Here is a 27,522-nt window from a genome sequence, read left to right on the forward strand (position 1 = left end):
TTTTCCTTCTGCCACTCCGTGTTATCCGTTCTATTCGATGTCTACATGTTATCTAAGTTTTGAAAATACGTTTTTTTTAATTTACAAATTTTTATTTTGGCTATGATAATTAATTTAGGAAAATATGACTTCACAAGAGTAATATAATGAGTGATTAAAAAAAACAGAGGTTGTAATTTATTGTATTTTATTATAATATAATCGATACGAGTTCTAAAAAATGTTTACTTCTGTTAAATTAACATTTGCAACTCAAGTTCACAAAAGCCAGTAAGATGTAGTTTAAAAAAAAAAAGATTAATTAATAAAAAAAGCGGAATAGACAAATACAAAAATAAAACAATTTCAAGAATGACGTTTTTAAAAAAGGTATGCAACAATTATTCGAAATAATAAATAATAAATAATTAATAGAATTGTCAGAAATAAGACAATTCTGTTTGAATTTCTTTTAATTTCTTTTTAAACGGAAACATACTTGAATGAGTAGAATACTAAATATAAAAGTTAGAATAAAAATGAGAATGAAATTATTCGCACGCATTAGTGCTTGAAGTTAGTCTTCTGAAATTTGAGCCCAAATTTCAAGTGGAAACTTAGCAGTTAACAATACGAAAAAAATTCGTTTTGGGGCATTTTCTGCATGACTATAAATAGATTTTGTGAAAAAGAAAATCAGGTTTTTGATAGAAACAGTTATAATGCCCCTTATCAAGCTTCAAATACAGCGGCTGCGGTCTATTATTTTATATATATATTCGTATATTATGTATAGTAGAAAAACTAACAGATGGCATTTTCAGTTTAACACGACATACATTATGTCAATATTATACATATAATGTAATACGTTTAAATATAATATTGTATATTATGTTATGTACTAATTGGTTCAATACGATCTTGTTTACAGTATAAAATAATTATTATTCTTTAGCACGACCGTTTAAAAATTGTAATCGACTTTAGACAATGCACATCACGTATGATAATAACTGTGTACGCCACGATAACACCGATGGCGCGCGCGGGGAAAAACTAAAACATTTCTATATATTATTATTATACTATTATGCTCTTCAATATTTGACCTTTAGGAGGTACTCTATTCGTTTTACGTTGTATTCTCGCCGACTAATCTAAAACGATATAATAACGTCGGCCTTGAATGCGACGAAATAACAGTCATTTTTTTCGGCAAAGACTACGGTGTGCAGTACACTAGTACCTATTCGGTCGTAGTAATTATTATTTTTCTACGTGCACGAGCGAACACGAAAAACATTATATACTACTTGGACGGACAGATGTGTAAACGTGGGCACATTCCGCTTTGTATATTGATAATATACAAATATATTTCACGCGTTTATTGTCATCGCATGGGTTCCAATAATAATCGATTTGAATATCATGAGATTTCATCGAAACGAAATTTATGATTTTACACAAAATACGCAATTGTGGAGAAGAATATGTTTTTAAGTCAAATTTCCAAAAAAAAAAAAAAAAAAATGAACAAAATGAATTATTAAAGTTAACTGCAAATTGTCAATAACGTTTTCAAACGATTCTACAGTTAAACGGGAGCGGTCACTTAATTAAAAAAAAATATTAATTCACCTACATATACACAATAATTTATATTATGGCTATTGTTCTGTAAAATATACATTGCAATGAGTTATGTTTTTGCTGTTTTACGATTAAATGTTAATACATTAGACTGAAGAAAATGATAAATGAACATTGCCAGTAAAGTTATCGGGTGGTGGTTTATCCGCTAAATAAATCAAAGAGTCAATCAACTTAACTGCAGGGATACAAATTTTCATTTATTTATTTGTGAATTTAAATTGTTTACCGTTATTCTAAATATCTAAATTTTATATATCATTCCGAGACTTAATGTTTAATCATATACAGCAGTGGTCGTGAACGTTTTTTGCTGTTTCATCTGTCGAATAGAAAATAAAATATATACATTATTAATACGTAGGTATATTGCGTGTATAGTCTATAGGTATATCTAATTTATATATATATATATATATATTATGTATGTGTATTTGTGTGCACGTAGCTGGTAACCAAATATATTTACCGTTTCTAAAGATAATCAATATTTGCTGAATTATAATGATGCTATTATTCGTGAGAAAACAATCTGAATTGTATCGACACAGTAGATGTGTTGGCTCAAAGGGATTTTAGATTTTTGAATGACGTGCAAAATGTAGACATACTTAAGACAAAGTTTAAAAAAAAAAACTAACATTATTGACTAGCGGCTGTGAAATCGGTAGTGACTTTCCAATTGTGTACCATATTATGATGTACGCATGCATAGGAGCGCCCGCAGTGGGTGCAAAATTTTAACTTGACTTTCATCCTCCTTCCGCGTTTCCAACAAAAAATATCGGCCTATTTGTCGTTAGGAAACCAGTGAAAACCGCATACAATTTTAATTTGCTCCCCATACCAGTGTACTAGTTAGTTAATAGTTCAGTTGTAGAGGAATCCAGGCATAATATTATGTACTATAGCTATATATCATATTTAAATACTAACTGTAGTGTTTGACCAAAAAAAAAAAAAAAACTACGATTGTCTTGTGTTAAGGTTTATAACGATTTTATCCATAATTTATGATCATTCATCGAATTTCTTAGTATATACCAATGCATGTTATGGGTCAATATAATATAATAACAGTCTAATGTTTAAAATATATTTTATAATTAAATAATGAATGAATCATTGCGTATAGTAATAGACTCAACGTTAAGTTCACAACCGCAACATCCGTTTTTTCTCATCCCTCGAAATCATGTTACCGAGTGTATATCTGATCTAATCTCGGTTTCTCTTCGATTCTCATCCATCGTGACGTCGGAAAAATCGGGCAAAGTTCAATGTTCATATTATTTTGAATATTATTATTATGTACAACTGTATAAGTACCAATGGAAATAATTATTAATTAACGTAGGTATAGGTATAGGCACTGCTATAATTATTCAGATTCATCATGCGTTTAAACTACTATCGTATTTATGTACGATGTACACTGTACTCGAATAAAATATACCCACTAGACATCATAAGCTCCGACGGTAATTCATAATGATTATAAAATAATGAATTTTTTTTTATTAATTGATTATTGTTGTTTTGTTTTTGCCGTATAAGCGATATAATTGCACAATTTCGAAAACGACACACGCGCGCACCACACTGCTGCTGTGGCAGCGTGCTATGTGTGTATGCGTGTTAAAAATTAAAATTAATTATTTTATTTTATTATTATACTTTTAGCATAACTATTATGATACGTATATTATTATAATATGTCATTATTTATAAACCTACAGCTATGCGACCCGCGCTCCATTTATTCGTTTACTAAAATAAGGTCGTCGGAATTACAAACAACTACAGTCAGCGTCATAAAAAAAAATTATATTCCACAAATCAAATTATCGCCTTGGCGTGCGGGTAGTGGGTAGTGGGTACATACTACAATATTATACAATAACAACGAATGCACCGCATTGTTCTCGCAGCTTAAACTGGAATTCGTATTGGTATCATATTATTAAAATATATTGCATTATAAATTATAATAATAATATTATGTAGGAGAGGTGTATCATTAAATGCATATTATACTAGGTAGATACGTACCTTATGCGCTCTGTTAGAAATCGGCAGAATCGTTCTTTCTCGGACCAGACACGATTATGGGTTGTAATGTTATCCATTTATAATAGATATAATAATAAATAATACATAATATATAATATTATATGTGATAACATTAGGCATGTATTTATTATTTTATGCAATTTTGTGTATTGCCAGTCGATTCCGATTCGCGATTCTTTTCCTCTGCGATTATTAAACTCAAATAAACTCAATAGATACATAAATCCAGGTTAGCATTGTTTTCGTTTCGTTATTAAATATAATAAAGGTAGGTCGTATGTATATAACATTACGTATAGTAAGGTGACCGTGATTCGATAGTACAGCGATCGTGTCCTTATTATATTATATTATACAGCTATTATTATTCTGTCTAACGAATATACCATTCGCAGATGATAAGTATACCTACCTACTGCAGTTTACAACCTGCAATTTTAAAATTATCAATGTACGAAATTTTATTAAAATAACAACGATTTATTTTTTCATACGTCCGATGGTGTCCTCTGTGTGGAAAGGGTGGAGGTGGACATCAATCAATCAAAACATATATTTTTTTTTTTTGTATATTGTGTAATATTTAGTGTATTAGGTACTTTTATTTTTTATACATTTTATACACAACTAATTTTTATAATTTATTAAATTTTAATAAATTAAAATTAATTAATACAGTTTTAAAAATTATCATAACTCCATATTTTTTAAATCTATTATTATAGACTATTATATAACTATAATTTGTACACAAAGTATAATAAATCAAAAAGTATTGATAAAACTTTTATAAAGAAACCTATATCAAAAATTAAAAAAAAATTCAAATTACGGATAGCAAGTTAGAATAAAAAGGGAGGTTCTTATATTTGAATAAAAAATCGTATAACAACAAAACACTCCTTTATAATAACAAAAAAAATCCTAATATTTAAAAATATAATGTTTCTTGTTTTCTTAATTATAAAAATTAAAAATTTGAATAAATGCAAGGAAAAAATGAGGATCTTGATATCACTTGATTGCAATTATCGTGATATATAGGAGTTAAAATGGTGTTATAGGTATTCGCTTTTTACAAGGTGTTTGTGCAAAGATTCATTATACAAGATTGATAATAAGTCTAGATATATGATGTGTACACATACATTTTAAATGGTTTTGGTATCCGCTAGTCAATACATATGTGTTGTCTACTGGAAAAACAACTATACCAGCAAGAACACAAATTATAGTCATATCCACATGTTTATAGTTTTATACTTGTAAGCTTTCTATTTTGAATTATTTAAGCATCAGAAAAATAAATTGTCATCCAACGACAACCATATATCATTGTGGCACTAAATCTAAGATTCCAATAATATAATTAGAAAACTTGAATATTTAAATAACTTTTATTGTTCATTGTTAACTGCAGTGAGCCGATGAACTCTATATGATATGTTTTATTGTTACATTATATATAGTTGAAAATAATAAATATGTATGTATATATATATATATATATGTGTGTGTGTGTGTGTGTGTGTGTGTGTGTAATATGGATAATAATTATGACGCTGACCTATTGAAAATATCGGTTCTGAGTTAATATTTTTGATTTTTCAATTTAAGTTAATCAGTCTAATAAAATTTAAATATTATTGTTATATTATATATATATACATAGGAATTATGATAATATACGTGTTAATAAAACAATCTATGTTATGGGGTTATCATTACATTTATGAATTGTCTTCTGACTGGAATAACATAAGTTCATCATATTAAAAAATAAAATATTAATGTCCTTTATAAATACTCTGATAATTTAAGTTTAATACTGTATTTTGTTATCTTCTATGTTCATAAAGCTGTGGATTCAATTAATAAACAAAATAAAAACCATTATCATACTCATAAACAGTAATTAATAATGATTAAATAATCATGTATAATAATGTACTTAATATATTATCATTATGATTAAAAGTAAAACTATTAAACACGTACATTTTGATTAAATTTAAGTTATAATATTAATATTTACTATTTTATACAACGATTCCCAACAGAGTCGTAAAAACCGTTGTGATAATTTATTGATAAATTACTACAATAAACGAGGTTTACAGCGTGATCGCTTCAAACATAAAAAACATAATTATTATTTTTCTACGGAAATCGCAAGTAGTTACTTTATGCATTAATTCATAGATATAAGGCGCGTGTATTATGTCACAACTTACACTAAATAGTATTTGGTAACCACCAATATTAATTACAAGTATAATATACAAACTACAATATATATTATAGGACATGAGTACTAGTATTTTAATTACATGAATTGATAGTTTTCACTAATCGTTTAAATATTAAATTTAATAACTGATGCAGTTGATAAAAATGTACAACAAATTATTGGTGGTTACTTTCGGAAAGGTTAAAACGTCAAAAACCGCTATCGTTCGAGTTTCGGACTATAGTGAGGCAATAGATAACAATACGTTAATATGAAAATCGTTTACTTTATCTCCGCTCGCTTAAGTCCCTCTATTTATAAATAAAATAAATAACAAAATATTTATTTAAAATGAAAGAGAATAATATCGTCAATCGTCATGGATTTTAGTAGGTTTATATGACTTTTTGTACGAACACGATGGTCATTGAAACAGGTGTACAGATGTCCATAAAGGCTCCATATATATTATTAGATTATTACCAACACCACTGCATCATTATCGTTTGAATATAATAATAATCTATATCGTCGGTGCGCACTTTCACATATATGCCATCCGATGTGCTGTTTTTTTCATCTACATAATGTCATAATATTATAATATTTATTATCTATTGTATACAAACTAGACGGTAAAAGATATTAAAGTTCGAACAATATTATATTGTTCTGCCGTGTTCAGAATATGTATCATACCATTCAGAACCCATCGGTGTTATTAAATGCGCAAACACGCTATGGTTGTAGAAATCAGAATAAAAATGTTTTTTTCAATATTATATATTATGTTTATGAAAATATTTCAAAGGCTGCACCTCAATATTAATAAATATTATATTGCACACGAAAGTATGACATTTTGTTCAATTGTTATTATAATATACCATACATTTCAATGAAAAGTTAACGAATCAATTATTTCTCGAATTATATTATATAATAATAATATTAAATCGATTAAAATATTGCTGCAGTAATCTGTGAAAAAGGGTATGTCAGTGCAACTTTTTTTTTTTTTAAATTCGATGTAATGACAACGACGACGATGTAAGTCGGATAATAGCAATTATATACTTTTTAAATACTTGTTTTACGTGGATATTGCAACAGTTGGTTTCGATAAAAATTAACTTTTTCTTCGCTAGTATTATTATAATCGTGGTACCTGTACACTGTATACACCGCGGAAGACGACGCCGCAGCCATAATTTCATACCTGTACATATATAATTCGACTGCTTAAATATACAATCATCATTTCAATTGTATTTAACTGCAATAATAGTGAACTGCTTAGCAGTTATATAGATGTAAAATACATGTATATATATATGTATGTATATTATTAACGTTGATGTCTATTTATTATTCGATTAATACGAACCGGTCTCCGACAATAATAATTAATAACATACATTTAATATATATATATATATATATATGTTATAAAACGCGCTGAATCTACGTTTACAAGCGTATTGGAAGTAAGTATAATATATAGAAACCAAATTATACCGTAAATCGTAATCGTTATTTAAGTTACGTGCGTCTGAGTGCATGACATGCATCACCCAGGTATAATATGTATTTTCGACGAATAAAGTAGATGGAAAATTTCGAAACGCGGAGGTTGAGGGACGTTAACTACAAATCACAATACGATCTGATTGGATTAAAAAAAGTATAGAAGAAGGTATTAAAAAATTAATGAAAATAATTAACTAAAATTACGTGAACACAACATCGTTAAGTAGAAATTAATAGATGACGAACAATATATTTAACTCATTAAATTTAATATTATTATATAGAAAAATAATATTAAATGATTTAAAAAAAAAAATTAATTCTTCTTACTTAATTAATACGCAGGTCACATGCAAAGTATTTTGACCTTATCTATGTTTATAAAATGTTATTTTATCAAGAAACATAACAGAAATTGTGTAGTTAAAATTTCAAAAATATTTTAATTTAAAATTGATAAATTAAATTAAATTTATTCGAAAATATTAAGCTATTTCGACATTAAATTTAACTTGTCAAAACGTTATCTATGAAATTAACCAACTAGTAAGTAAAAGAGTTTAAAAAGAAATTTGTTAACGACAATGCTGACATTTTACAAGTAACTAGTAAGCAATAATTAATACTATAGGTCTACCCTGCATATTCTATTGGACTGAAATATCAAATAATATGTATCTCATACTGTTATAGAAGAGTTTGCTCGAGTGGCACGTATCTGAAGTTTGACCAAGGAAGCGGTGGACGGGAGCGATCAAAATTATTTTAACGTACAGGTACATCTGTGTTGGTATACGATCTCTCGAATTATTTTGTTTTTCCTGTGACCCGAAACATAAGAAAATATCCTTATATTCGTATTCGAAGACCTATAGCATCAAACGAAAGAATCGCGACTGGATGCGTGACGTGTCCGCGGAAAAACGTTTGCAGTAAACAATAATTCCATCGACAATCGTCGTGAAACCATCGAATTTAACGCTGGGGTATCTATTAACCCGTCATCGCGGTCACAGGACGGGACAGAAATTCCATCGCGCGGTCTTATTTACTCGTACACCGCGACGAGCCGGGTCGTGATTATATATTTCGCGAATTACGCGATCAATTAGATTCGTGAATAATGTTTTAAAAACGGATTTTTGGACCGACAGACTTTTATTTTAAAAAGACCAACGCACGCGCATAGCATGGTAATAATATCAAAAACGTATTCTATCGAAATTATTGCAATGAAGCCACACCGATCCTCCACCCGGTCCGACCGGACTTCTCCTCGGCCGCGGTCGCGACGGTCATCGACGGCGCTCGAACGCCGGCGGCACGTGAGCGCGCGCGGCCACGGCCGACGGGCGGGACGTCGGGGGGGGGGGGACGGTGACGACGGATATTCGCGCGCGCGAAAAAAAAAAAAAAAAAACGGAACGGAACGGAAAGAAAAAGAAAAAAAAGGGGTACGACTTAGCGACGGACGTCTCTCGGCAATTCGCCACCGCCACCACCACCACCACCGACGACGACGACGACGACGACGACGAACCGGACGGAGCGAGTCGGTCTGCAGCCAGTCAGTCGATCAGTCGTTCAGACAGTCGGTCGCCGCATATACGCGTATCTCATCATTGTTTCAGTATCGTCGCATCGCGATACAATCACACTTATTATTATCGTATGGCACACGAGACACGCACATATTACACAGACGAACGCAATTGAAATTATACAATTACACGAATTATTATTACTATTGCCGTCGCCGTCGTCGCACTGCGCTCGTGTCGCGTTCTCTCTCCGCGAGTACGCCGAAGTGTTCTCGCGCACCCGCCCGCGCGCGTGTGTGTGTGTGTGTGTGTAAGTGTGTACGGTCGCGTGTACCGCCGTCGCAGTCGACCGCGTATATGAGTACGCTCGTCGCGTCCTGTTGTACGAGCACGTCTGTCGTGCTGCGCGCGTCGTCCGTACCGCTTGTCGCCGTCCGCGTGCGTATCCTCGGCTTGACCTACAATTCGCGTCCCGACAGCGCACCGCCGTCGTCGAACACACATCGATATCACTCGTCCGCGATCGATCCGCCGTCGTAGCGATACATAAGACAAACGAGAAATAAATATATATATATACAAATATCTGTCCGCACGTCACTCGGCCGATTTCACGTGTACGACATATATATTATTACCCGCAAACAATAGTACAGAGGTGTACGAGAGCAGTGCGAAACCGTCATAGACGTCCACACGAGGCACCGCAGACGGCGATGACGCCCTGAAGACGTCTTCGGAGTGTCACTGCCGCCCAACGTACGGCGCAGGACGGGCCCCGTTCGAGGTAAGCGCAAAAAATATATATTTCTTCGTTTTCTTTTTTTTGTCCCGTAAAAATCCTCCCTCGTCACACCACCCTCCCCCGGTGACGGGCGTTTCTATTTTCCGGGATATCGTCTCGCCCGCGTTCCCGACGAGCACGTTTATATTATATGTTTCACACGTTTTCTTATTGGTCGCTTTTTTTTTCACGCGAAACACTCGTCTTAGGTACCTCTGATGTATTACGTTACGATTTACGGTGGGTCTCCGATGCACAGCCACTCGGTTTGTGCCGTCGAAAATTGAAAAATAATCTATAACACATAATAATAATATGATCGTTACCGTCGTGAGGTCGAAACCGTGTCGGTCTTGAGCAACTCCGCGGCCGTCGAGCAGCATAATAGATTATGAGGACGCACAATTATTATTTTTTTTTTTTATTATTATTACTATTGTTTTAATACACTATCTTGGAGAAGTGCAGCGCACAGTATACATTATAATATTATTATAATAACAACATTGTGCGCACAAACTGCAGTTTTAAATGGTTTTTCTTGGTCTGTATAATATTACAGTTGCAAACTCATTATTAAATATGTGTATCCATTATGTGGTATAATTGCACACACGCTGCACACACGCATGTGTGTGTATAACAATCATAATATATCTTTACACGTATCGGAACAAGCCATTACTACATACCTATAAAATATTAAAGCAATATAAAAATGAGTATTTTTATATCATTTTGGGTTATTGCGTCGACTGTAAATGTGCTTGTGTGCGTGCGCGTCAGAGTGCATTAGAACGAAATTCGTTTTATCAATTGCTAAAATATTCCACATACAATGCGTAAGTATATACGATTACGATACACTAAATATAAGTACCAGCTAGGCGACTATATCTATGTATTGAATATCTAAAATTAAACATATAATCTTAAATATGTATTAAAAATTATTAGTTTATCCTTTTCTTTCTTTCTTTCTTTCTTTCTTTTTAATTCGAAAATTCATAATCTGTACACAAATTATAATGCGCACAATAAAAAAATTTGAAGGAAGGAATCAGAATGCGTGGTGAGGAATTGCCCGGTATAGGCGGGTCACCCCAAAATTATTAGTCTTATAGTTTTAATTCCGTAATTATTTGTGTTTGTTGACATTTTCGTATAAGACTACAATTTTTCATATTAACCGTTATGCCCATATTTTCCATTTGTATTGCGTCAGTATTTACTTATTGAATATGTATATATATATAATATGTAGGTATATCTAGAACACAAACTTTGAATGTTTCTACATTATTTAATCTGTTCAAAACAACAATAACATACATATACTCATTGAATGCGAAACGTAAACTAATTCGTGACGATGGACAATTTATGTATTAGATTAATTATAACGATATGATAATATATTATTATATTATACGATTCATATTATCGATTTCTTGTGGTCTATGGATTATCATCTGGTCGTATGTGTATCGTCGATAAGACTTACGAGTTACGACTTTACAATATAATTTTAGTAACTGCCACTTCGGTATTAAATATTCAATTTATTTGTACTTAAAAACATTTTTTTACTCATTGAGTGCGTATTGTAGATATATTAAATATTTAAATTCATCAGCCGCAGCGGCGTATCACAATTAAATGCGTACTACAAAAATCATAAAATATTTTGAACATTACATTATTATCGTTTTCAATGCGTCCGATCGTCTAGGTCAGCGGTTCCCAAACTTTTTTAGTTCACGCCACCCTAAAAATTAAAAATAATAATTGCGCCTCTCATAAAAAATCAAACTACAAATTTATAGTATTTAAATACAAACATTTTTATTTTTATGACAATATAAGTTAACAGTGAATATTTACCACACGGCTCGCGCCTCCCCTGCCAAAATCTCGCACCTCCCAAGGGAGGCGCGCCTCACAGTTTGAGAGCCACTGGTCTAGGTAATAAAAATAATATACTATTCTTGCTACAACACGTCAAACAAAAATGTCTATAATATCCAATTACAATGCTCAAACAATACATTAGATACATCATTGATTGTATTTTCGTTTTACTCGTTATCCATTTATATGACAATTATTTTACTTCCGTTCTTGTATTCTACATTTGACGAGTAATTCAATAAATACGTAATTAGGTAATCGATAAATTATTGTTTCACGCGTTATGTTTAAATACGATGAAAAAAAAGTAGTAATTCTAAAATAATTTTCCGAGATTAAAAAAAACCTAATAAAACCTCGTCCGTTCTTCTTCGAATACGATTTTACTTCGTTGAATAACGAACTTAACCGGAATACTGCATGATGATTTTTCGTGAAATATCGAAGTTTCTGTACGCTACATAATATTTTGATATTGGGAATACGTTCTTAAGTTTATAATATATTTTTATTTTGTCTGCGATCTTACGAAAAACGGACACGGTGTAGTTAATCTCCTAAGTTTCGTAAACCAATATTTTTTTAAAAAAACCTAGATCGCGTCGGTAATACCTGAGCGTGTTTTTTGATTGAATCGCAAATTATTTCAGTATATTCGGAAACACTAACACATATTATTATTTACCTACTATATAATAATATAAATACAATGCAATATAATCGTATATTTCAATATTTGCATGTATAGTGTATATTCGAGTTTATAGTAGAAATACGCCGTCGGCAGTCTCACGATAGATATTCACGAGCAGATTGCAACTGACGTGGTTTTTTTAATGTTTTCAACACGTCTTCAATGCACTTTCGCGTCGCGGACGGTCGAAGGTGAAGAGAAGAGGCTGACGCGCGTATAGTCCCGTCAAGTTCAAGGCGTAGTATATGTATATTATTTTAATATATAACATTCTACACATATACCTTCACCTAGTGCGAGTGTTGTGCAAAACTACAGCAACTATAATAATATTATGTCTCGTCCGTCGAAATATCTACATTGCACATCATAATAATTATATCAGCGCCGGCCGGAGACGTCTCGTAAAAAACAACTTTATTACGATACAACGACGATGCATATAATATGTGTACATATGAGTAGGTATTGTAATAATAATATATTAATATATGTATAATAGGTTCCTCAACTCTCGAGGCTGGTTCAAGTTTATAACGGAATTTCCGTACGTAGGTATGAAGGTATAATAATATAATAGTATAATATTGTATAGAGCGATTCGTCGGCTTTTGATTTTTGTAATTTTTATGTATATCTAAGCACGTCTAATAAAGACTATAATATTTTCATAAACAACACTTTTTATTTTTGACATTCAAACAGTGTTTTGTGGTGATACAGAATTTTTTTGTCAAACAAGAACCTATTCTTATATTAAACTTTTAATGTTAAATCGATGATTTTTTTCTTACGTAACTCGAACAAGTAGTTTTTTAAAATTTGAAACATTCTATACATTATAATAATTTGAATGATAATAAATCAATATTAACGTTTTTAAATTGTATATAAAATAATTATTTATCACACATACCTACTATATTAATAAATAATAGCAATACAGACTAAATATTACATCTATTTTAAAATTTATGCTAAACCATAAATCTCCTAAACCTATTGTTGGGAACAATGAGTTTTTGTTAAAATTAAGTTCAATGCCATAAAAATTCTATTTTCTACTTCTTACTTTTTTTTAAAAAAAAAATTGAATAATAATAAAGAAATAAAGAGAAATTGTCATTTAAAAAAATATGAAGATATATATACCTACGTATAGGGTATTAGGATGGGCATAGTAAATCATTTTGTATATTATAATATTTAACTATTTGTAATTTTATTTAAAATTTCATTAATTTATATTAATTACACTCTAAAGGTTTTGCGCGCAAGGATAATAATATACGTATTTTGTATGATCAGTTTTATATACCAATTTATGCAGATGTAATTATATAATTCTGCCATATTAAATCAATCAAATGTAATATAATAAGAGTCAACAACCTAATATACTGTAGGTATATATCTTAAATATTAAATTATTATAAACTGTAATTTTATCAAAGAATTTGAATATAATATTATTGAAATTAATGAGAAAATAAATTAATTTTATGTAACCCTAATGATTTTCATGTTACATATTCTTTTTGCTATCCATTTAATTTTAATGTGAAAAAACTTCTGGAGTTTTATGTATATTTTTGTATAAATAGCACATATCGTTAAAACTATTTTAAATTCTTGTAAAAATAGTCAAAATACGATATTTTAGCTTCTGAAATTGATAGAAAATCGTTTTATAAACTTGGCATCTGCACATAATCAATAAAATCATTTTGATTAATATTGGAGATACCCCTTTTTGGCTTAAAACAGCAGAGTTCTTTGTTTTACTCGACGCCCATTGACTACCAATCATAGTTTTTCACTTGTTAATACTTATATAATTAAATAGTATGAATATGCATAGATGTAGATACATTAACGGCCACTCGGAAAATATCGAATAATATACGGTCGGCGCATAGAGGTTATATTTTTTCTTCGTCTTGCAAAGTGCATGTTAAACGATATGACTTAAATATGTCGAGTTAACATATTTTTTTAATGGTTTAGAATTAACAAACACCAACAATTAGGTATCTGAAGACAATATGAAAATTCGTACTTATTGGCTATTACTTACAACTTTATGTCAGAAATAAAAAAAATGTCGATGTAACTGTCGCGTAAAAAAATGAAAAGCAGAGCTTATCGATGATAAAATTAACAAAAGTTCCCGTCTTTATACAACATTATAATATATATATATACATATACATTTGTTGTATCCTGTTATATCCGCGTATTTTGGTTTCGACCATCATCATAAGTATTACTTAAGTCCATTTGAATATTTACTCACTAGTTTTGACGAACTACATAATAATGTATTTTGATAACACTGAATGTCCAATATTATCAATATTTTTGAGACATTATATCGTTTGACGGAAATAATAAAATATATTTTTATTAAAATAATTGTTTCTTTTGAACGCAACCCGCATACAACATTTCTCTTTGTAAAACGATAGGTATATTATAATATCAAACATAATATTATATTATTATAATAACATGGCTGCAGGCGCCATATTATAATATATGTAATATACATTATACATACAACACAATTTTTCCGCAACGGTTGGTTTTTTTGTTTTCACCGATTTGAGTACTTCGGCTCTAGTCGACCTTGATTTTTTTTTGCGTATTTTATGCTTGACTAAATATTTCATTCGATTTCTTTCGTAGATATCACGTATCACGATACGAGTTCGAGCGGTACGCATATAATTATAATACATATAGGTACATTATGTAAAATATCGCTCGTATAATATTTATTTACTATTATTTATTACAATTAAAAATCATTATGTTTAGTATAACTTATTTTTATTTTATAATTCGTATTATTAAAATTCTGTATAGCTATGTATAATATACGCAAAACTGATAATTTTAAAAACTGATTATGACGCATAAGATTGGATAATAACATTTACGTTTTTTTCATTTTTCCTTTTTTTTTTATTTCGCCAATATAATAATATAACAACATATTGTATAGTATATTAAGTATGAATATTATATAAGTCATGCGCAATTACATTTTTTTGGCACACCTATCTATTATTTTTTTCATTCTAAAAATTGATTTTCAATAATCACATTATAAAGTATAATACGTTTTGTATTCAAATCTCGTCTTCGTGCAAATCAATATATATATATATATATATATATATAGCATAATGCATGTAGTTTCTTCTGTATAGCTTAAAAAGTCGAAAAAAAAAATAATTTATTATCAAAACGATTTATTGTAAAAACTTTTTTTTTCATATTTAGTATAATATCCATTACTCGGCGTACTTATTTTATTGTTGTTGCTGTTGACTTTCAGAACACACTTTCGATGGACGTTAACTTAACAAATAATATATGTGTACTGTGTGGAGTATAGATATATTGGCATGGTATATTCGTATACGTTGTATTACTTATTGCATTATATAATATGCAAATGCATTAGTGATAGAACTGTATCGGCGTGGATAGTATATATAATTATTATTTTGATTCAGTCAGTCGCGCTTCAGCAAACATCAGTTATGAAATTTAAGTATTTATTGAATCATAGCCAATGTAGGTGCTTTAAGAACGATTTTATTATAACATCCCTATTCGTCCTGGCAATGACATATTTACCGTGAAGGTACATACTGCTGTACACCTGTACATACGGTATATTATATATTATATACATAGTTGTGATGATGGTTTTAGAAAGCAGTTTTCAGCGCCACCGGGCTCAATTTCTTAACCTTGTTTCATAAACAATTTGAAACATATAGGTACCGCACGAGATGTAAACAAATTAACAACAACTAATAAAATTGTATGTTTGATGATTTTTAAGCTTACATTATAATGTATTGATTTAGTAATAAAGTAGTATACCTAATGATTTTTCACCGTAAGAGATTTACGATGGATGTTAAATTTACAATTACACTTATTAACGTACACGTATTATATTGTTGAAGCATTTCGATCAATACAACAATTATTATTACGTCGCACTATTAAAATGATAATTTATTGTTATTTTTTTTTGTACATGTTTACTAAACGCGTGATATATTCAGTAATTTTTTCATAGCATTTTAATATATCTTTTTGGAAACCATGTTTACTTGTATAATATATATATATATATATATATATATATATATATATGTACATATATTCTACCGTTAAAACTACAGCAATTAAGAGTAAAATTAATTTAAAAATAAAGCGATATTATTCATTAATTTATTATACATTAGAAATAGGTTAAATTACATATTTTACACTCTCGTTGCAGTGAACAACTCATATATGTATATATATAATTATATTATACATTATGATTAGTTATAAGTTCAACTTTTTTATTCATGTTATAGTTTTTAAAATTTATTTACAAAAAATTATACATCGATTAATACATAATAGTAACTATACTCATATATATACCACAAATACAATACTACAGATGGGGACAAAATTGTTAAATGACCATATTATTTTCATGATATATCGTGTGTCATTCGTTAGCGAAATGTCTACAAAGAATTCATACGATTTAATAATACATACATAAAATGTATTGACGAAATGACAAGTGTAAATACGCGTTAATCATTAACTACGTAAAAAACAATAATAACATGGGTACCTATACCGTTGGCCCGATGCACTTGTTTGTTCGTGTATAACATATACAATATATTATTATGTCCGTGTGCCAAACACGATACTATATATATAGTATGTATATAGTAGTATATATATATAAACGGCTTGTAAATAGAAAATATCACTGATCGCGAGTGTCTTCGATAAAAAGTGGAGTCCGTTTTCTAGACTTCCGATTACGCAATTTGTTTCCAAAAATGGGCATTTTGATTTCAGACACTTCACGTGTACTGCAGATACATTATATATTATACAAATGTACATAACTGCATGTACCATGAAACGCCATAGAAACACTACTAGACTTAGCGGGTCAAAAATACCTATGTAAGTTCCCACACTGCAAATGGAGTTCAAAGCTTTTCTTTTGCAAGAATTACTGATTTATTTTCGTTTTAAAGTTTCGTCACTTGCATGACTAGGGTCGAAATACGATTTATTTATATTTATCGATTGGAAATTTTAACTTACTCTATATACTTTTGCACTACACTTATTTCAACATACCCCCGTGTATTTAATTTTGGTTTTAGATGTTAAAAAATTTTTAAAGTATTTATAACTAGTGGTCTTGTCTTTTTTTATTAAACATAAAGTATACGTGATTTTTGCTCTTATGACTTCGTAATGGATACATACAGACACACGAATGTTTAAAATAACACTAACATAACTTACTGTTATTATCCAATGTGGCAATGTACATTATTTTGTGTTTTTTTATGATTTTTATGAGTAATGAAAAGTTGTAAATATTTTTTACATAAGCACCTACCTTTTTTCATTTTATGCTTACCATCCAAGAAAGTCATCATGATCTATTAGCAGGGCGTGAGAGTAATTTTGTCCTTTCATCACTGAAACCGCAGTGTACCTATAATATGAATCATGGTTATTATACTTGACAGATGTAGGTTTAACAAAGTAGATGAAAAAAAAATTAAAACGTTTGTTATAACGTTTCTAAAAAAAATTAAGATAGCAAGTTCGTTTGCAGAGCTATCATTTATGCAAATATTGTAAACGTTGAATTATTAATTTCCGTCAAGTGGTTACGTAACTATACGTAAGTCCGGGTATGAATCTTGTGTAAAGAAGAAATAGCAAATTCACATGCGATCGTTTTGAAGTATACGCACATACTTGCATGAACTTTCGCAAAAATTATTAAGTACGTGTTTTTAATATTCGGGTTAAACTATTTACATATACCTATAAGTACATAGGTTACTATAGGTTATATCATATATATTCTCTTTCCTCTTAAGTCACTACGTAAAGGGAAACCGAGTGAGTATTACTTCTTCCATGTAGTATCGTTTATTTAAATAAATGGTAGGTAAATTATATATATTATATATATATATATACAAAGAATAATATTATATTATAGTTGTTTATAAAGGATAGATGATATTTTTAATGTAAAAGGTGATTGTTAGTTGATACTATACGTGACTTATTTTTTGACAATTTGAATTTATTTTTATCCGATAAAATCAGTGAATTTTAATGTTGAATTGCTAATGCTCCTATATAATTACTATACTCTAACAGTCACTTACTAAAAATATCCATTAGAACATAAATATTTTATGTTTTAAATAAACGCGTAACGTGTGCAATATATTAGAAACAACTTATATCGCGATAAGACATACAATGTTGATATAATCAATATATGAATTCGTATGTGACCCAGATATCGGACGATGAATTTCGGAAATTTCAAAGTCAAAAATCAACTCGCGTTCGCCTTGACTCCAATAACAATAAAAATAATAATAATAAACTGTGCGAACCTCGGCGCCCGTAGCCCATGATCGTCTGCCAGCTGGTACGCCTATAAACACACATAATTATACACAGAATGAAACGTGTAAGTAAGTATTATGTGTGTGTGTGTGTGTGTGTGTGTGTGTGTGTGTGTGTGTGTGTGAGTATGTGTTTAGTGGTTCCCGGAATGCACAATGGGAGAAAGTATAACCTTGTCCAGCGCAAGTTTTCCGCTACACGTAGTTTAATTTTTTTTCGCACGCGTGGGTCGTATATAATATGCCGTATACGGGGTGATCCATTAACGGAAGATATATGAGTTATTATTTTAGAAAACATTTTTAAAAATAATTTTTTTGGAAAAATTTTAAGTCATATAAAACAACATTTTTGAAAAAAAAGCAATGATATTTTTGTTATTTTTTATCGTTATCCTTTTTAATGTATATTACTCTTTTGAACGACAATATACATTTTAAATTCTATATTCCAGAACAAGATATTATTAGGATTATTTACATCGATAAAAATCGAATTTCGCACGAATAGTTCATTAATTAGAAATATTTCAAGTTTAGATAAGCAGAAGATTAGGTGGACTAATATTTTGTATATTTCACTAATTTTTAAACATCACTCATAACTCACAAACTGCTCATTCAAAATTAGATTTTTATGTGTCGAAGTATACATCAAAAAATATTCTATTTAGAATTAAGAATTCAAAATGCATGATGTTAAACAAAAACATTTTAAACGATAAAAATCTATTATTTTTTTAGAAAAATGTATTTTTAACTACTTAAAATTATGTAAAACAAATATTTACATAGTCGTTAATAGTTGTTGAATTAATAAGTGTCTTATGTTAAATAAATCACCCGATATACCTACAACACCTATGGCCACTACGTGTATCTTTGTGATTCGGTTTTATTAATACGTTGCCCGTATGTGTGTTCGTTGAATTTTTTGTTTTTGTTTTATTCCTTGTAACAGTTATACCACGAGAGCAACATAAAATTTTTTGCTAACATTTACGTTTGTCATTACTTAATAGGTATTCTATCGTTATAATTGTTTATTATTCATCGTGCACAACGTTTACTCATCACTAAATTATTGACTTTCGAGGCGATCACCTATTTATCTGTAGGTGCTGGCCACTAAGGTAAATACTTATTTAAATTTTTAACTACAGATCTACGCACATTTCAAATTATAATACTATTACAGTGTAAATAAGCTTACGCATAAAATCAGTCAACGACTTTTGGTTTTTTTTTTTTTTAAAAGCAAATGCTCGTTTGACTTGTTTTCAGGGTATAGGCAATATATATACATAATTTATTTGCCATTTTCAACCAAATTAATTAAAATATATAAAATATTATGTTCGGAATCTGCCTATACTACACAATATATTATTATTATCTGCTCGTAAGCGTGTGTATAGTGTATAACAATGTATATAATATTATAGCCGAACGTACAACATTGTTCATCTGACTTTTATAAGTCCTAAAACCACAATAGCTAATATGACAAATATAATAGTTATATAACTATAAATCGTATTACTATAGGCTATAGCATATGTATTATATTATTTGAGCGCATATTTAAAACACCCGTGTCTGCGGATCTCTCCTCCGCTAATATCCTCCCTCTCCTATAGCGAGACTATATATATTATTACGGTACATATACTAAAGGTATACGAATATACTATTTTTTAACCAGTAACCAGTATCGGTAAAGCGTAAGACGTATTAATATTCGTAAGTTGATGATATTATACTATGTCGATCGGATTCCGCAGCGGGTGAGCCGTGCGGCGGTGTCGAGGGGCGGGGTGTGGCCGTCGCGTCGCGCTTTTAATAGTATTTTCCCCTCTCCAAATCTGCAACGGCGCTGTATGTTCATTTCTTTGTTATTGTTATTGTTATTATTATTATTATTTTTTTTTAATTTTTGGCACAACACTTGCTATTCCAATACACATAATATTATTATATTTTTTAAACCCGATACATGGGCACGCGAACGTATCTCTGTAAGAGTCAGAAGAACGTATCACGCAGATACGCGAGCGAGCGCGGTGCGCGTGCGCGCATAACGTGTAACATCGCCTCGCGAGAGCGTATTTTATGCGATATATTTTTCTCGCAAAAAAACCGGTTCGCGACCGTCGACAGAACGGCATTTCGCCACACATGTGTGTCCGCCGTCGGTTCGGCAGAGCAGAAGGAACGCGGCCAAGAAAATTACGCACAATAATATCGCGTATACGCAGCACCTATTATAATATTATTATTATTCTGCCAAAGCGCGCGAGTTCGAGTATTTTGATGTTCGTCAGCAGTCGCAACATAATTTTTCCGTTACACGCGTCGACGTAGTTACAACATTTAAACATCCGGACGTTATGTGATCATCAATAGGACTTGGATTTTCTAGCAAAATATAAACCGTTAAAAAGTAATATATAATCGTCGAAAAACGTGTTTAATTATAGGTACATATTTATTTTAAGCGTAAAAAAAACTAGAAAAAAAATTCTCCACTCGATTTCAATTGGAACGATACGAAACGAATTTGAACACCTAAAGTATTATTGTATATAAACTATTTAAGAGCCCTTAAACAGTCCCGGGAGTGCGACAAAAATATATAATCTGCCGGTGCCAAAAAAGCGTTTGTTACAAACTCCGAGCCTTTATTGACAATTTACACTATAACTTACTATATATATATATATATAACATTATTATTGTTACTGTATCGTTATTTGCTAATCATAACTCATCGGTGTTTTTTTTTTTATTCTCTCCGCAGGTCGTTTTGAACGTCGACCACAGCGACAGCGACAGCTACAACCACAGCGGTTAGGCAACGCGTCGACAGCGACAACGCCGACATGGTGGCGTCCGCCGACCGCCGCGAGAGTTTCGGCGTGGACAGCAGCCTGTTCCACCACCGCAAATCGACCAAAGGCACTGCCAACAAGCAGGGCAAAGATGCCAACGCCAACAAGGGCAAGCAGTCGTCCGACGTGGCGGTGTACACGATATCGGTGGTCGGGGGCTACGAAAACCAGGGCTTCAAGCGGGATGACCTGCAGTCCAGCGACGGGGATCTGGCCAAGCCGCCGCTCGGCAACATGACCGACGGCGACGGCGACGACGACCAGACCAAGGGAAAGTTCAAGATGTCGCCCAAAGAGAAGTGGCGGATCCTTAAGAACGTGTCCACCATCAGCCTCGCGTTCATGGTTCAGTTCACCGCGTTCCAGGGCACAGCAAACCTGCAGAGTTCGATCAACGCTCGCGAGGGCCTGGGCACCGTGTCCCTGTCCGCCATTTACGCGGCGCTGGTGCTCAGCTGCATATTCGTGCCCACGTTCCTCATCAAGCGGCTGACCGTCAAGTGGACGCTGTGCCTGTCCATGCTGTGCTACATACCGTACATCGGTGCCCAGTTCTATCCGCGGTTCTACACGCTTGTGCCCGCCGGCGTGCTTGTGGGCCTGGGCGCCGCGCCCATGTGGGCCGCGAAAGCGACGTACCTCACGCAGACCGGGGCCGTATACGCCAAGCTCACCGACCAGCAAGTGGACGGTATCGTCGTCCGGTTCTTCGGATTCTTCTTCCTCGCTTGGCAGACGGCCGAGCTATGGGGAAACCTCATCTCTTCGTTGGGTATGTATATACATATATGATATATCGAACTCGAAACGTTTTACGATAACAACATAATAGAGATTATCGCCTAAATCAATTTCTCGAAAATACAATTTGCCATTAAAGAGGTGTACCAAATAAAAAGTACTCCTACGTGGTCATTTTCACTCAAACATCTTCTCGTAGCCATATTATGTAATTCCGACATACATTTTATTTGTATAATGATACACTTTATCCGTTTACATAACACATTATTAAGTTATATGCGATAGAAATACGTTTTTTTCCTGAACTTCACTATATTAATTACGGTAATTTGCTGGAAAATTTGCCTAATTCAGCATAGTGATATAAAACGCACCACCATGTAAAATCGAGTGCTGCAGATGTAACCGATACGCTGCAAGACGGTGACACCTGATCGACATGCCGCATTAAACACCAACCGGCTACAATATTGCGGTTTTATCAATTTAATTATAATCGAAGTGGTCATGTAGATATACGATATTAGTGTTATTACAACAGATGGCTCGTCCGTTTATTTGTCATAGTAAATAGTATAAGATGTGGGCACACACGACCGTTAACTGCGGCGTGTTAAATCGTTGGATCGGGCTGGCAATAATTCGCCGCACACTCACAACTATAAATCGAAATCAATGAATACGATACACACACACACACACATGTATATATATATATATATATATATATATTCATACTCTATATCATATTATATACATACGTCATACGTATATAATGGTCATATATACTTATATACATTACTAAATTACTTGCATTTGTCGTAAGACACTTTTCAGTCCGCTGCGGGTATATTCGCCGTCTCCCGTTTTAACGTCTTACCATCCCATTTTCAAATGTCAAGGCGAAATGTATAATAATCATTATATACATAAATGTACATACGCGTATATATTGTTCGTTCTCGACACCGTTGTTCCCTTCCCCTTTTACGGACCACTCTATCGCCATCTATTAACTGCAACTATCGTTTTATTGTATTACTATACACTATTAAATTATATTAAATATTTTACTTTAATCGCTCTTACGGCGAGCCTTCTTTCAAAATGTATGTGTCACGAATCCCGGCCGTAATGTATATACCTGTACTTGACAGAAATCATTATAAACGACCTATAGTATCGTTGTCAAATCAGAAGACATTCAACGAATAAAAGTATAAATGAAAACAAAATAAACCTTTTGAATTCTCTGACTCGAACATTATTATTATTATTTCGCAAATGCGATACCTACCGATAATTGCCAACGCTATTCGAAATCGATTAACTCCGACATCTGTTTACATTTCGCAATAACCCTGAATGACGGTTACTCGCAGTCCTAATTTCTTTCAGGCCCAAGAACAAATTTCCACGTTAGAACATAATATATTATACATGTGCGTGTATATGACATTTTGTCACGGCGATTTTGTTGAAATCCAGTAGGTGCGTGCAGCAGTGTTGTATTATCGTCTTAAACCTAAACATTGTTCGATTGATTTGATGTACAGTGGAATTACGTTTTTTGAAAATCTCACGGTTAATCGGTGTGAAATATTCTCCAAATAAATATAAACATGATAACCGAAACGCATGGGGTATAAGTGGATACGAGAGGTCTTACGAGACTATAAAGCGCACGCGTACTATTATTTATAATCTAACTATATAATATTATTATCGTATTATCGTCATCGTGATTATTTTGACGTAACGGGACTTTTCGTTTGTGTACAGTATTGTCTAGCGGTGCCCACGGTGGCGGTAGCGGCGACAACAGCACGATGCTATCGGAAGAAGAATTGCGACTGTGCGGTTCAAATTTTTGCGTGATGGGTAATCACGCCATCGACAATCTGGAAAGGCCGCCAGACTCAGAAATATTCGAGATAAGCACCATATACCTCACGTGCATCGTACTGGCCACTATCATAATAGCCCTGTTCCTGGACCCACTTTCAAGGTAAATTTTTTATTTTAGTTTTCAGCGATTCCCCCATAGAGTATAATTACGTTATATTTCAATTTTGGAAAAACGGCTTTGTGTGTGTGTTTGTGAATAATACAATAGGAAATATAATACGTTACATATTGATTATGCAGTCGCATACGGTAGCGGCACACCTAAACACAAAACGCAATATTATTTTACTAGTGCAAATTACAATAGGTATAATATTTATTACGGTCATATGATAGTTTTAGCTATAGTGCGTGTGATATGAGAGCCGATGACGAGTATATGCATATAACTAACTTATCAGTTCCAAAACCGACAAAAGATTGAGATCGATTTCGTCGATGAATGCGTGGATTCACTCAAATGGATCAACGATCATTTTCTTGCACTGTCGATTAACTAAATGAAAATTTTCGACAGTTTCTCGCGATAACTAAAAATTGGGTAGATTTTCTGCGTGAAACCCGACGGCTCTTATGTTTGATTCGGACATTTGAGTTATGGATATGTACATAAAACCAACTTCAAAAATGGTTTTTATTTTAAATTATGCAATGATACGCGAAGTGATCAATGAGTGTTTACAATTATTATCAACCCACACGATGTATACAAAACAATCGGAAATTAGTGATCTCGAAACAAAAAAACGATGAGGATATTCTCGTAATCCTTTCGTAACACATAGAATATCTGACTAAATTATACCCAGTAAATCCATTATGTAGTAAACCAAACAGCAATAATTATTAATAATGCCTTATTTACATTTACATTTGTTCGCGTTCATTTATACAATTTACGTACCTACGTCGCGCGTTTTATCAATAATACCAAACATTATACTATTCCAATTCAAATTTTCGGCGTAATTTGTTCAGAAAATCTTCCTATGTGTACATAAACTTCCAAACACCCGAGTATTTAGTATCCCCAGTACCCGTATAAATCGAACTGCGCATGTATAATATTTCAATAAAATATATATCTTCGGAACCGGATAGGATATTATTGTGATTTAAGAGTCAGATTTTACCTCAGTACGAACAAGGCAAAACACGTACTTATCTTGCATTGTATATACTATACGACTCGTTTGCATCGCGCGTTCTTATTATCGTAAAACAATACGTCTTTGTACTATGCACTCTCGTAACTTATTTTAAATATCTAATACACACACACACACACACACACACATATATATATATATATATATATATATATATATATATATATATATACACACACATATATATATATGTATATATATATTATATAAACCTGAAAAGTTATTTGGCCTTGGAGGTGGTCTATACCTGATTTTTCGACACGATCGTAACGCGGCTCGTGTTAAAATAATGTGCCCGTTGTATTGGCGGGTTATACCGTTATCGAACAATCACCTTTAAATCCCCCAAAAAACGACCAATATCACGGAATGTTATTTTTTGTTAAAATGATTTCAACTTTTTAGTTTTAACACAAGTCTATTACTTTGATTTTTGCACCACTGCTATTTGATTTTTAGTCACCTATCTAGTAAGTAGATAAATTGTATAAATAATAACAGCGTGTTTTAATGATTAAAAAAAAATTAAAATTTTATAATAATATTAATAAACCAAAAAATCCCACTATACATTTATGTCTATTGTCGATTGTAGTATTGTATAGGTAGAAGTGTAATGAATTAACAATAAATTATTGAAGTATTAAACATAAACATTATTATTTAAGTATTCACGTTTTCAATATAGAAATAAAAATATTTTTTGTATTATAATATAAAAATTCCAAGTTGTTTGAATTTTTAATTTTTATCATATACCTATATACTGAAGAAAAAAAACACAAACAAATAAACTGTATATTCTCGTGGTTAAAATTGCTTCAATTATAAATATTTAAAAACTGGGACTATTATTTTTTTAGTATAATATGCCTAGCTAGTTCTTCGGTCCAAGATAAATTTTTGTACATTTTATGTATTATATTATGACACGAATAATTAAATAATATAAATATAATTATATACAACAGAAACTAATTTGCGGCTTGAATAATTATCCTATAATGATATGTACACGTAAAATTACTATGAATACTATAAGTACTTATAGTTTATCAAAAAAAAAAAAAGACTGGGGGAGATACGCAAGTTACAATATGCTAAACTTACGTATTACTCAATTACTTGTATAATAATAATAATAATACGAATACAAACTAATGCCTGTATGTATATAATATATAATTATAATTTGCGAATAATTATAGTAGGTACATAGATATAGAAAAACTAAGAATTTCCTTTGTAAAAAAATAGAGTAATTTTAGACTAAAATTAGTTGGTCTCATACATATGTATACAATATGGTACGATGATATTAATTAATTAGCTAAAATCTAATACGGTTCGAAATACAGTATAATATATACCTACCTACAAGAAAGTGCAGGCACGAGGGGCCCCACGCATGTACTTAAAAAATGTTATTATTACATTAAATTTTGCAAATACTGAACGGTTATACTTGACTTGTACTACTGTATAAAACATATTATTGCTGTGTATAAATCTAAATAATATAAAAATATAAGTATATCAATACATATAATATATGCATTGGTAGGTATATATAATGTTCTTCACGCCACACAGTGTACTAATATTACTCTAGTATAATATATTATAATCGGTCGCCTTCGAGTTACGCGTTCTCTGGAATAGACGTCCTGCCTCGGGATATCGCGATTTACGAGTTTTTTTTTTAATCTTGTCGCGTTTTTTTTGTGACTATTTATTTAATTTCGTTTTTTTTTCTGTTTATCGCTCCGAGGTGTGCGTGTGTACACTAATTTAAATTCACTGTATACACTACCTATATATAATACTGTAATATATATATATATTTATTATTATTACGCTTCTGATTGCGTCTGCGCGAATCCGGAGTCTAGAGGCAATCCGGATTTGGCGAAAA

General features: G+C 31.6%; 1 protein-coding gene across 1 annotated transcript in view; it reads left to right on the forward strand.

The window, feature by feature from the left end:
- Nucleotides 1–9,028: 9,028 nt before the first annotated feature.
- Nucleotides 9,029–27,522, forward strand: part of LOC113548574 (UNC93-like protein) — a 47,633-nt gene continuing 29,139 nt past the window's right edge. Inside the window, exons 1-3 of the mRNA XM_026949520.2 lie at nt 9,029–9,796; nt 21,696–22,558; nt 24,313–24,538. Coding sequence (XP_026805321.1) covers nt 21,778–22,558; nt 24,313–24,538 — 1,007 coding nt within the window. The 5' untranslated portion in view covers nt 9,029–9,796; nt 21,696–21,777. The remainder of the gene's footprint in view (nt 9,797–21,695; nt 22,559–24,312; nt 24,539–27,522) is intronic.

This window comes from Rhopalosiphum maidis, chromosome 1, assembly GCF_003676215.2.
Source record: "Rhopalosiphum maidis isolate BTI-1 chromosome 1, ASM367621v3, whole genome shotgun sequence".
NCBI lineage: Eukaryota > Metazoa > Arthropoda > Insecta > Hemiptera > Aphididae > Rhopalosiphum > Rhopalosiphum maidis.